Source organism: Odocoileus virginianus, chromosome 20 (genome assembly GCF_023699985.2).
Source record: "Odocoileus virginianus isolate 20LAN1187 ecotype Illinois chromosome 20, Ovbor_1.2, whole genome shotgun sequence".
NCBI lineage: Eukaryota > Metazoa > Chordata > Mammalia > Artiodactyla > Cervidae > Odocoileus > Odocoileus virginianus.
Genome location: NC_069693.1, coordinates 15,280,970 through 15,293,106, shown reverse-complemented (window position 1 = coordinate 15,293,106; position 12,137 = coordinate 15,280,970). Strand labels below are relative to the sequence as shown.

At 56.7% G+C, this 12,137-nt stretch overlaps 2 protein-coding genes across 3 annotated transcripts; both read left to right on the top strand.

Moving 5' to 3' along the window:
* GAPDHS (glyceraldehyde-3-phosphate dehydrogenase, spermatogenic) lies at window positions 1-8,963 on the top strand. Of its 2 annotated transcripts, XM_020871801.2 has the most exons (11): window positions 1-167; window positions 2,277-2,433; window positions 3,494-3,590; window positions 3,777-3,883; window positions 6,050-6,140; window positions 6,218-6,336; window positions 6,704-6,785; window positions 7,075-7,226; window positions 7,388-7,550; window positions 8,550-8,647; window positions 8,738-8,963. In XM_020871801.2, exons 1-11 carry the CDS (start codon window positions 101-103, stop codon window positions 8,808-8,810), a joined length of 1,206 nt encoding a protein of 401 aa, XP_020727460.1. In that variant the 5' UTR covers window positions 1-100; the 3' UTR covers window positions 8,811-8,963. The 2 variants fall into 2 exon arrangements, with proteins under 2 accessions (XP_020727460.1, XP_020727461.1); XM_020871802.2 differs by lacking the exons at window positions 8,550-8,647; window positions 8,738-8,963 and adding an exon at window positions 8,325-8,511.
* A 213-nt stretch (window positions 8,964-9,176) lies between these two features.
* Window positions 9,177-11,076, top strand: TMEM147 (transmembrane protein 147). Its single transcript, XM_020871713.2, has 7 exons — window positions 9,177-9,371; window positions 9,473-9,542; window positions 10,079-10,138; window positions 10,225-10,361; window positions 10,502-10,586; window positions 10,674-10,795; window positions 10,879-11,076. The coding sequence occupies exons 1-7, from the start codon at window positions 9,295-9,297 to the stop codon at window positions 11,000-11,002; spliced, it is 675 nt and encodes a 224-aa protein (XP_020727372.1). The 5' UTR covers window positions 9,177-9,294; the 3' UTR covers window positions 11,003-11,076.
* Window positions 11,077-12,137: the final 1,061 nt, after the last annotated feature.

Sequence of the window (12,137 nt, the reverse complement as noted above, 5' to 3'; positions counted from 1 at the left end):
CGGTAAGACTTCCCAGTCCCTCCAGCTCCGAGTCCCGTCAAGCAGTAACATCGCGTAGAGTGCCAGAGCGGCTGGCTGGGCCAAGAAACCTTAGGAGGCCATGTCGAAACGCGACATCGTCCTCACCAATGTCACCGTTGTCCAGCTGCTGCGACCACCGTGCCCGGGTGAGGGAGGCGGTGGAGCGACCCCAGGGAGGGAAGAAAGGGCGGTGGGTCCGAGCTCCTGCTGGCGGGAGGGGCCCCAGTAGTGTCCACCAGGACCCAGGAAAGGAGGCGCGGGGTGAGGCACCACTTGCCGGTCGGGGCTCTTCCATCCAGAGCCGCTGCCCTCGCTCCCCGCAGCCCCACCCTCCTCACCACCTGGTTTGCGGGCAAAGTGCGTTCTATGATGATGGTGGAGGGGAAGGGGAAGGGGACCCCAGCCCCCAGGCTGGGCTTTGCGCCAAGAGCGCCGTGGAAGGGTAGAAACCTGACCTGGGCGGAGACGGGAGCCGGGTCTACGAGGGGGCACCCGGGATCTTCACTCCCTTCCCTCCCTGCCCCCTTACCTATCTTAGGCTAGGCTGCGGCAGCCTCCGCACCTCAGGGGCGGGCGGGGCTTGGGCGGGGCTCCAGAGTCCTGGAGATCCTGGAACGCGCCTGTAGTCCCTTGAACCCCCCTCCCTGCTTATCACTGGCTAAACGATCTCAGTCGTCGGTTTCCCCTCGGCAAAGTGGGTGTACAGTGCAAACCTCACAGGATTCAGTGAGCTGATGCATGTGAAGAGCTCAGCACAGCACCTAGCCCTTGGTGGCACCAGGAAATGGGAGGGTCATTTAATAATAAATAACTGAGAGAGCGCGCCCAGTACCGTGTTTCACCTACAGGGTGAGGCTTCATCACTGAAGCTGCCCCAGGCTCTTCCTTCCCAGCGCAGCAGCTCTCCTCTAGCGCAGGTACCTGATCCAGGAGCAGAGGGAAGAAGGCATGCCTGGGGGAAGTTGCAAAAGAAGGACCAGCTGAGGTTTCTCCTGAAAGGTCACAGAGTGGGCTCAGATCCCTACTCTTCACCATATGAAGAAATCCCCCCTTTTCACGAGAGCAGAAACAGAACCCCCAGAAATACAGATATTCTTAAGGTCACCAATAACCACCAATAAACACTGACCAACAGTTTTATGTAGCGCTACTGGAAATACACACAGCCCAGCCTCAGGTCACAAGGTCTTTGGCAGACTGGAGAGATTAGGAAGGGAGGCCCCTCAGTTCCTAATCCCACCCCCTCCAAGGTTGGTTTGATTCTGGTGCCAAACACAACTCCAACCTTCATCCCCCAGGCTCTCTCCAATCCCTTCCCTCTCCCTTTGCTCACCAATACACTTACTGTCAGATGTTCTCCCCTCTATTAAAACCAGCATCGATTGTGCCTTGAGATCTTGCTCAGTCCTCACAGTAGCCCTCGGGTGAAGGGTCAGGTGTGACGCCAGGAAACAGGCTACTTTCATTACCTTGCTCGAGACAACTCAGCTGGCAGGTGGCTGAGCCAGGGCTGACATCCAGGCCTGACCCCCAGCTTGAAACCCTCTGCCAGCCAGGGTCCCTGACTGCTGTCTCCACCAGGTCCCTCCTCCCCACATCAAGCCCTCAACTGTAGTTCAGACAACACAGTTTCAAGTACAGGTGTTTTAAATGCAGTATGGATGTGGACATGCGTGTCTGGAGAAGCAGAAGCTGATAGGGGTTTCCATTTTGATATGTTATGATGGACTTGTGTTTCTGAGGATAAGAATCACCTTGGAAACACGATTCCTGGGGCTCAGTGCAGACCTGCCGAGTCAGATTTCCCTAGGAAGAGGTCTTCCCGCGATCCTTACCAGGACAGTTTGGGGACCACTGGACTAGATCAAACATATTTGGGAAACGATCTTCAAAATATTGTGTGTGGCATGTTTCCTAGACTCTCACCTCATTTAATCCTTACAGCGATTCTCTGAGAAGTACCATTATCATCTCCATTTTACAGAGGAGGAACACGAGGCACAGAGACCATCACCCCAAGCAGTTGTTAAAAACACACACCCACTGAGTTAGAATCCCCAGGGAAGAGGCCCTGGCACTGATATTTTAAAGCAAGCCCACCCCCTAATCTCTTTGTGGACCAGGTAGTTTGGGGAAACAGTTGGCCACTAGGGGACAGGAGCCAGCGGCAGATCCTGAGTGGCAAAGATGGCTCGTTCTGTCGCAGTGATGGTACAGCTCATTAGCTCATTGTTCCTCTCCCTTGCTCCCAACAGTAACCAGAGCACCGCCCCCACCAGAGCCCAGGGTTGAGGCAAAGCCTGAGCCCCCACCCCAGCCCCAGCCGGAGCCAATCAAGGAGGAAGTCCCACCACCTCCACCACCGCCCCCTCCTGCACCTAAGGTTCGGGAGCTGACGGTTGGCATCAATGGGTGAGTGGCCCGAGCGCTTCCCAAAGCTTTAGGGCCGACCCCTAAAGCTCTAGCCCACTGGTAGAGGCTGTGCAGCCTCTACTCCGTAGGGCTTCCTTGGTGGCTCAGCTGAAGAATCTGCCTGCAATGCAGAAGACCTGGGTTTGATCCCAGGGTTGGGAAGACCCCCTGGAGAAGGAAATGGCAATCCACTCCAGTATTCTTGCCTGGGAAATCCCATGGACATGGACAGAGGAGCCTGGTGGGCTACAGTCCATGGGGCTGCAGAGTCGGACATGATATAGCGACTAAACGACGACTCTCCATTACTAAGGCGGGCGTTTCCTCATGTCTTACCAATGCTTTCATCCTGCCCATCCTGGAGAAACACAGGGATAAAGTCAAGAGGGCTGCCCCTTCAGAGAGCTCACATTTGGGCAAAGTCATTGAATATGGAACACGGCAGCTCAGTGGTGAACAGTGTGGAACTTGGGGGGAGAGTAAGACTGAAGAGGGCTGTTAGCCAGGGACTCAGGGAAGGCCTCTGGGAAGGGACACTGGGGTCCGACAATGTCCTGAGTGACGACGGGACAGCAAGCAACAGCTATGGGGTGCAGAGGGCATCTGAGTGTTCTAAGGACAGGCAGGAATTCGGCACAGCTGGTGGGCGGTGGCACAAGCAAGGGAGAAGAGGAGGGAGATGGGGGTTTCCCCCATCCCCACAAAGGGGCCTGGAGGACCGTAGTGAGGAGTTTGGATCTGGTTTTACTGATAGATGGGGATAGAGGTGTTCCTTTTTCAGCTCAAAAGATATAATCTGACCTGAAGTTCTACAGGATGCACCCAGCTACGAAGTGAGGAATAGGGGAGAGAGGACAGAGAGGCAGAGACACAAAGCAGTGGAAACGGGAGAGGTCATGTGAGCAAAATGACACTAGCCCGCACAGGGATCGGACTGTCTTCCCCAGACTAAGACATCCCACCCAGTCCCCCTGAGCAGGCCTCTTCTCTGTTAGCCGCCCCCTCCTCTGTCTGCTAGCTGAGGACTCTGAGGACAAAGCCCCAACCTTCTCCCTGGCAGATTCGGACGCATCGGTCGCCTAGTGCTGCGTGCCTGCATGGAGAAGGGCATTAAGGTGGTAGCAGTGAACGACCCATTCATTGACCTGGAATATATGGTGAGCAGCAGACAAAAGGCAAGGTGGGAGACAGTGGGACTGAAGTGGGGAAGGGGTTGGGGGAGCTCTCTGGAAGGCTCCCAGCTGCCCTGTGGACCCCTCACAGTAGGAGAGGGGGGGCGCTGCTCCCTAGGGATGCTCACTCCCCATCCACCCCAGGACTAGAAGTCATTCTGTCTCCTGCAGGTGTACATGTTTAAGTATGACTCCACCCATGGTCGATACAAGGGGAGCGTGGAACACAAGAATGGACAACTGGTTGTCGATAACAATGAGATCAGTGTCTTCCAGTGGTAAGGGCGGCTGTCAGATGCCAACCTGCAACATATTAATGCAGGGGTTGTAGAGGTGATTAGAAGGGGATTCCAGGCTCTCATGGAGGGTTCAATTTGTAACCCCCCAAATTGTATGTGCATATGCTTCCAGGTACTGGTTTGGAGAGGTGATCTCAGAGAAGCCCCTGGCCCCTAGAATGGTGAAGCACTAATCTAGAAAGATGCCCCACTGTACTCAAAATACTTTTTATTTAATACACATGAGCATGTTTTCTCTCAGGCATATCAGCTCAACCTGTCTAAAATTCAACTCTTGATTATCCTTCAAGCCTCCAATCTATTTATCCCCCTGCCCAGGAAATGGCATCACCATCTAGCCAACTACTTCAATCCAGTTCCTACATAGCAGCCACAGAAGCTTTCTTAAACATCAGCTGGACCTGGTTACCCTCCTCTCCATCCCCACTTAAATCCTCTAGTGGTTTCCCATCACCCCACAAACAAAATCCCAGCTGCTGACGGGACTCCCTACCAACTATGTGCCCCATGCCCCAGCCCCTCCATGTCACCAAAGACACACTGGCCATCAACCTCTTGAAACCCTGCTCCAGCACCTCTTAGAACCCACTTCACCCAGTTCTCACTGATACAAACACTCCTCCTTCACCTAAAGATGTATTTGTGGTTTTTTAAATATTTATTTGGTTACCTCAGGCCTTGGTTGCGGCCCATGGGCTCAGTGGTTGCCATACGTAGGCTTAGTTGCCCTGCTGCATGTGGGATCTTAGTTCCCCAACCTTCGGAATCAAACCAGTGCCCCCTGCATTGCAAAGTGGATTCTTAACCAATGGACCAGCAGGGAAGTCCCTTAAAGATGTTTAGAATCTACTAAGTCAAAATCAGTAACAACTAGATGTTTACTAAGCTTCAGGTACACTTTCAAAATAGCAGAAAAAAAAAAAAAAGTGAAATTTATAAAATGGGAATCAGTAAATCTCCTTTATCTAAGGTAAATTAGCCACTGCTCGCCCTGTGGCTGCCTTCCATTTAACATACACGCACGTTTGCAAGCCGTCTCCAGCTGCAGGCAAGATCCACGGCCTTCCCAGCACTCTTCCCAGCAGGTCCACTCTCAGCCCCGCTGCCCATCGGTGGTCAGGTGCGGGTGGAGGTGAGGACTGGAGAGTCAGAATGAGAGAAGCTGGCTGACCCCAATTTGAAGTCATGACAGCAAAAACAACTCCAGATTCCAGCAGAGCAGTCGTTGCTCAGAGTCCTTTCCTTCCTGGGCCTGGGCACCATTATCCCTGTCCCCTAGGTACTCTCCCAGTGCTGCTCCGGCCCCACACAGCCACCCCCTGTGTGTGCCCCACTTGGGTGCCGCCTCCTCTGGTGCCTGCAGTCCTTTTTCTCCCTTCCCCACTGCTCTGCATTGCAGCCCTGTGGATGCCCTCTGGGCTGTCTGCACAAGCAGTGTGGCTTATGTGTATGCTTTACCCTGCTCCACCCTTCCTGTTGCGTGACCCTGGGCAAGGGAACGAAGCTTGGTTTCCCTGTGTATCTGATGGGGATGCTGATCATACCCACCACAGCCGGAGCAGAGAGAAGGGCCAGAGGTGTGCGGGGAGCACCAGGAAGGTCCTCCTCCCACCAGGCCTCACGCAGCCCCCGCGCAGGGAGGGTCCCGTCAGTCTGCAGTACCACTGTTGCTCTGGCACCTGTGGGCACAGGCTCTGGCCCCCTGGGTAGACTCTACTTCTTTGAAGAACGAATGAATAGAATCCTCAGAACAGGCCCCTGGGCAGGAAGGCAGGGCCCATGACAGCCTAGGAGAGGGGGCTGGGGTCTCCAGGGGCACCGACTCTGCCGCATGCCAGCTCCCCAACTGCTGCAGAGAAATTTGTTGAAGGGCCCTTCCCCCAACTTGGAAGGAAGAAAAAGGGAAGGGGGGGATAAGAGAAGAGCTGCTTGGGTCAGATGATGAAAAGGGGGACCTGCCAGATGACCACAAAGTGAGAAGAACCATGCGTGGTGCCCAGGGAGATGAAGAAGCTGCTCATTCCTGCCACACGGCCTGGCAGGAAGGCCTCCGGTCAGCCTTTCTCAAATGGTGAAGGCCAGGGACTATGAAGGGGAGGCCAGGCAGGGGAGAGACCGACTGACGGCGTTGTCACCCCTCCACAGCAAGCAGCCCAAAGAAATCCCCTGGAAGTCTGTCGGGAGCCCCTTTGTGGTGGAGGCCACCGGTGTGTACCTGTCCTTAGAGGAAACTAAGGTAAGTTGGGAGACACCCGGGGCTGCCTGGGTGGGGTGGCACTCGAAGCGCCTCACGACACTCTGCTTCTTCTCCAGCCCCACATCGAGGCAGGAGCCCAGCGTGTGGTCATCTGTGCGCCGTCTCCAGACGCACCCATGTTTGTCATGGGGGTGAACGAAAAGGAATATAACCCCGGCTCCATGAAAATCGTCAGGTAACGACGTATGGGCAGCAATATTCTGCAGGGTGTGCCTGAAGGACAAGCCTGGGGGTGGGGGGGGTGGGGGAGATAGGAATCCATCTCACCCTCACCACTCCCCCTCGGCCCCTGGTGCTGTCTTCACTTCACTCCACTTCTTCCCACGGTCTTAGCAGCCCTCTTGTTCATGTTACCCTAAAGCCATCAGTTAGAAATGCTCTCAGAACATGCTTGGGGAGCTTCCCCTCCCCACTGCTCCCTCATCCCCAGCCCAAGTTTTCAGCAAACCAAGTCTGTGTGCAAACCCTGAGGGTCGGGCAAGAGGGAGAGGGGCGGCTCTGCGGCTCACCTCATGGTGCCCTGGCACTCCTGGCTGTTTCAGCAATGCATCCTGCACCACCAACTGCCTGGCCCCCCTCGCCAAGGTCATCCATGAACGATTTGGGATTCTGGAAGGGCTGATGGTGAGCTGGGGAGAGGGGGTGGGGCCGGAGACACAGCTGGGAGCCTGTATCTCTTCCTCCCGTACTTGCTACATGTGTGGAGTTAACAGGGAGAGGCTGGATTTCTGGGTGGGGAGAAGCCCACCAGTGGTGACATCCTTTGAACTCTGGATCCTGCCTGCATGTGCTCCTCCTGTGGATGGGTGGTGGTGGCCCTGCCAACCTCCACACCTGGACCGCTAACCTTGGGCCTGGGAAGAAGCAGCCTAGCAGCCGGGAAGGCCTCACCTTGGCCCTCTTCCTCCCCAAGACCACAGTCCATTCCTATACGGCCACCCAGAAGACAGTGGACGGGCCGTCAAAGAAGGCCTGGAGAGACGGACGTGGCGCCCACCAGAACATCATCCCAGCCTCCACGGGGGCTGCCAAGGCTGTGGGCAAAGTCATCCCAGACCTCAAAGGGTATGAGGGCGTGAGGCTGCAACTGGGGTGGGGGCGCACCCCAGGAGGACTGGACTGGCCCCCAATCCCGGAGGTGTCCAGTGTGGGGAAAGCAGAGACAAGGGGGAATGGTGGCAAGGCCCCTGCGTTCTGACTTCTGCCCCTGCTGTGGGTTTCTTCAGGAAGCTAACAGGAATGGCATTCCGAGTGCCAACCCCAGACGTGTCTGTGGTGGACCTGACCTGCCGCCTGGCCCAGGCTACCCCATACTCAGCCATCAAGGATGCCATCAAAGCAGCAGCCAAGGGGCCCATGGCTGGCATCCTTGCCTACACGGAGGATGAGGTAGGGGCTGAGAAGGAATCCTGGGAAGAGCCCTCTGGGGAGGGAGCGTGATTTTCCGTTCGCCAAGGAGTTGTTTGCAGTGTATTAAGATAGGACCTGCAGGACTGGGAAGGTCAGCTCTCCCCACCAGATCAGGGTCTCTGCACTTGCTCCCCGTTGGTCTGGACTACTTTTCCCTCAGGTAGCCACAGAGTGAGTCCTCACCTTCTCCAAGTCACTACTTAAACCTCTCGCCTCTTCTTTTTGTAGCCCCGGTCTTTACTTGAAATGTCATTTCATGGTCACTGTTGGCTCTGCTAGCATGAACACTCCGAGACAGTAGTGACCTTGGGACTCCTTTTTCACTTCCGTAGCTCCAGCCATCTTCCCAGGGCCTGGCATGCAGCAGGTGTTCAACACATGCTTAATGAACAAGACAAGGACTCCCATTTTTCAACACTTGCTTTGGGCCGTCCCAGCCCATGCTTCCCTGTGAGGAATGGGTATCACCTCCCTCTGCTCCACCAGTCCACTCTGGTGCTGTCTCCCTGCTTTAGCTCCTTCAAGTCCACCCTCCCAGAGCTGCCGGGATCTCTTAGATCACATCATCCTCAAAGGTGGAAACCTTCCTGTAGCCTTCCACCATGCTAGGGTCAAACCCCCAGGGCCCTGGTGCTCCAGTTCCTTCCACCTCAGACCCTACTGAGGGGTGGAGCTGACCAGATCCTCCTAGTTGTCGAGAGCAGGGCTCACCACCTCCCCTCAAGGACCTCTGGCAACTCATTCCCCTTACAGGATTCCCAGGAAGAGATGTCTGTTGGTGCAGCATCAAAGGCTGTTTGCAGTCTGTATCCTTTAGCCTGGCCCCTACCTCCAAAGCCCCCCATGAGTCTCCCTCATACCCTGTCCCCAGAACCTGGACAGAGTGGGGCTCCATCAAACACTGTGCGCCCAAGAGACTGAGCTCCTGAAGGTCCTTCTTCGGCGACCTACGCTTATCTTTGAAATTCTGATGTTCAGGTCGTGTCCACGGACTTCCTTAGCGATACCCACTCGTCTATCTTCGATGCTACGGCCAGCATCGCGCTCAACGACACCTTCATTAAGCTCATCGCCTGGTAACGGGGGCAGGGGTCAGAGACCGTGGTGGGCAGAGTGGCAGCGGTCGGAAAGGTTCCCTTGAACCCCCTGCATCCCTCCCTCCCCAGGTACGACAATGAACATGGATACAGTTACCGGGTGGTGGACCTCGTCCGCTACATGTTCAGCAGAGACAAGTGAAGCAGGCTAGCCCGCCTCTGCTTCCCATTGCTCCCGGGCCGGAACCTGTTTTTCCTATCCCCGTCCTCGGCCCTCTAGGGAAAGGTGGGAGTCCCCGAGCGAGGGGCCCGTGCCGCTCGGCCAGTGGTAAAATAAAAACCCAGAGTGCTCACAGCTGCGCGCCATGTCTCTGCGCCGGTCACGACGGGGTCGGATCCGAGATCCAGACCCGCGCCGCATGCGCTAGCTCGGTCCGGGCGTGCGAACCCCGATGCCTCTCCCGAGAGGCCGGGACGGCGCGGGCTCCAGCTCCGGTTCGGGGTCTTTGCTGGCCGCCACCGGGCGTCGCGGCGGAGCCGGATGACGTCAGCGCGCCGCGCCACGGACTCCGGCTCCCAGAAGGCCGCGCGGGCCGCGGCGGAGGCAGGTGGGCTCCAGGCCCGGGCTCGGGCGCCAGGCCGCCGAGGCAGAGAGGCGCCCTCCGGCGGGCCAGGCGGCCGTCGTCATGACGCTCTTCCACTTCGGGAACTGCTTCGCCCTGGCCTACTTCCCCTACTTCATCACCTACAAGTGCAGCGGCCTGTGAGTGCGGGGAGGCCGCGGGGCGGTGGGAAGAGGGGCCGCGGGACGGTGGGAAGCGGGGGCCGCGGTTCGAGCCGACCCTTCACCGCCCACTCTCGCAGGTCGGAGTACAACGCCTTCTGGAAGTGCGTCCAGGCCGGGGTCACCTACCTGTTCGTGCAGCTGTGCAAGGTGAGGGCGCCAGCGGTGCCGCGCTAGGGCTCGGGGCACCCGCGTCTCTGCCCCCGCCCGGACCCCCGAGGTGGGGCCACTCCCCACCCCAACCGAGTGCTCCAGAATGGCCGGGGAAGCCGAACTTCGAAGGGCTGAAACCCGAGGAGAGGTCCCCGAGCAACTTTTGAATAGCACTTTTAGTAAAACTGAAACATTGAATTACATGGCCAAGAGGATTTTGGATACTAACTAGTAAGAGCCGCTGACTAACCCCCAAGTCCCACCAACACTGTTACTACTGCCCTGGTGGGTAGCCAGCCCCTGTGCCTCCAGACCTGACCTCGATCCCCTCTGATCACCACAGAACCCAGACTTCCAAGCCCTTGCCCTCAATCACCCAAGCTCCTGCCTTCTTGCTGCTCTCTGGTGATCCCTCTTCCACATGGAGCCCCCACAGAACCCCATTGTACTCCCCTCGACATACTAACTTCCCACCCAATCCACGTGGTTGCTCTCCCTCACCTTGAGGTGACCTCTCTGTGTTCTGGTCTCAGATGCTGTTCTTGGCCACTTTCTTTCCCACCTGGGAAGGCGGCATCTATGACTTCATTGGGGTGAGTGGGGGCAAGGGAGGGGGAGGGAGTACAGGAGTGGGGGCCCCTGGCACCTGTGCTTACTCAAGCCTCAACCTGACCCACAGGAGTTCATGAAGGCCAGCGTGGACGTGGCAGACCTGATAGGCCTAAACCTTGTCATGTCCCGGAATGCCGGCAAGGGGGAATACAAGATCATGGTTGCTGCCCTGGGCTGGGCCACCGCCGAGCTCATTATGTCCCGGTGTGTGCAGCAGCCTGGAGCCCAGACTCCTGAGAAAGGACACCTGGGTTCCAGGGGGTGCTGGAGGGCGGGGGCTCACTCAGCTTCTGGGTGCTGAGGGTGCCTGGGTACTGGAGAATCCCTCCCTTTGCCTTCCTCAGCTGCATCCCCCTCTGGGTTGGAGCTCGGGGCATTGAGTTTGACTGGAAATACATCCAGATGAGCATCGACTCCAACATCAGCCTGGTACGCAGTCCCACTTACCCCACACACACCTCCTTTGCTGGTGGCTCTACTCTTGATGCCCAGCCCTGACTCCCTGCTTCCCTCCAGGTCCATTACATCATCGCCTCTGCCCAGGTGTGGATGATAACACGCTACGACCTGTACCACACTTACCGGCCAGCAGTCCTCCTCCTGATGTTTCTTAGCGTCTACAAGGCCTTTGTCATGGAGTGAGCGGGGTGGGGTTGGAGGCCGGGTCCAGATGGGTCAGGTTTTCTCTTCTCCCTCCCTCATTATGCTGTTTCCCCCACAGGACCTTTGTCCACCTCTGTTCCCTGGGCAGCTGGACGGCACTGCTGGCCCGAGCGCTAGTGACGGGACTGCTGGCCCTCAGCACCTTGGCCCTGTATGTCGCCGTTGTCAACGTGCACTCCTAGGCTTGGCATCCCAGACTTTCACATACCTTCTCCCCGTCCCCAGGTTCAGTGAAGTAAACAGTATTTGGAAAGTTGTTTCTGCCTCCGTTTCTCTCTCTGGAACTGTCTGCCAATACTGTGCTCACCGGGGTCCCAGAGGCCCTCATTTTGGTTTTGGACCCAGGTAGACAAGCCGGGAAACTAGGCAGCATTGATTTGTCCTATGTTCCTGGACCAGCTCCTCTGCTCCTTGTTTTCTCTGAGTTGACTGAGGGCTTGTAGACAGTCTTTGAGCAGTGGCAGAGCCTGGGCCCTCAGGGAACAGGTGACAGAGGGGAGCTAGAATCCAAGAGATGATTCTTGAGGGCTTCTCCTCACTGCCTTAAGCTGGCCGTCTCCCACGTGGCCCTTCCCTGGCTGGTCACCTCCTCAGCTCCTGGTCCCAAACCTTCCCCCCATCCACCTTTTGTATGGGAACTAAGGGAATCTATATGAAACCCCATCTTACTAGTTCACCCTTCTCTGCTTACAACCATCTAGGGCTCCTCACACCAGAGCAGTCCACTGGACCCTTGGTTTTATCTTTGAGGATCTATTTTGCGATTCTGAGGTCCTCAGTGCGCTGACTCATTTCTGTGGCCCTAGGATTAAACTGTGGCCTGAGTCTTCTTAGGGTGGAAAACAGAGACAGCTGCAGCCCAGTAGCAGAGCCCACCAGTGTGGCTGTTACCCTGAATACCACCCTGCTCATCCCAGTCCTTCCATGGTCAAGTGAGGCCAGCTTCCTTCTGCTTACCTCCCCTTCTCTAAGGGGGATAGGTTAGAAACAGGGTGTTGAATGGCATTTTTAAGCTCCACCCAGCTGCAAACCCTGACCACATGGGAAGGTGCACCCCAGCCCTGGTGTTCCCAGTGGGATCCCCCAGGACATGAGATAGAGCAGGTGCCCCTTCCCTCCCTCTCTCTCTCCTTCCCTTCCTGCCTCTCTCCCTTCCTGCCTCCCTCCCTCCACTAGGCTCTCCAGGTCCTGCCATAATGTTACTTGTCCCGGGGCCTAGGAAAGCACCAAACAGATCTGTGCAGCTCTACTCTGAGTCTTGGTGTTTCCAGAGGCAGCATTTACCTTCAGATGGGGCACCCACCATGTAGCCCTCCT

Excerpts from the sequence above, each read along its gene's own strand:
- TMEM147 (XM_020871713.2), top strand. The coding sequence starts at position 9,295 with ATGACGCTCTTCCACTTCGGGAACTGCTTCGCCCTGGCCTACTTCCCC. Across the intron at positions 9,372-9,472 it reads ACCTACAAGTGCAGCGGCCT|GTCGGAGTACAACGCCTTCT; the intron begins GTGAGTGCGGGG and ends CCACTCTCGCAG. Across the intron at positions 10,139-10,224 it reads GCATCTATGACTTCATTGGG|GAGTTCATGAAGGCCAGCGT; the intron begins GTGAGTGGGGGC and ends CCTGACCCACAG.
- GAPDHS (XM_020871801.2), top strand. The coding sequence starts at position 101 with ATGTCGAAACGCGACATCGTCCTCACCAATGTCACCGTTGTCCAGCTG. Across the intron at positions 3,884-6,049 it reads GAGATCAGTGTCTTCCAGTG|CAAGCAGCCCAAAGAAATCC; the intron begins GTAAGGGCGGCT and ends ACCCCTCCACAG. Across the intron at positions 6,141-6,217 it reads TGTCCTTAGAGGAAACTAAG|CCCCACATCGAGGCAGGAGC; the intron begins GTAAGTTGGGAG and ends CTTCTTCTCCAG.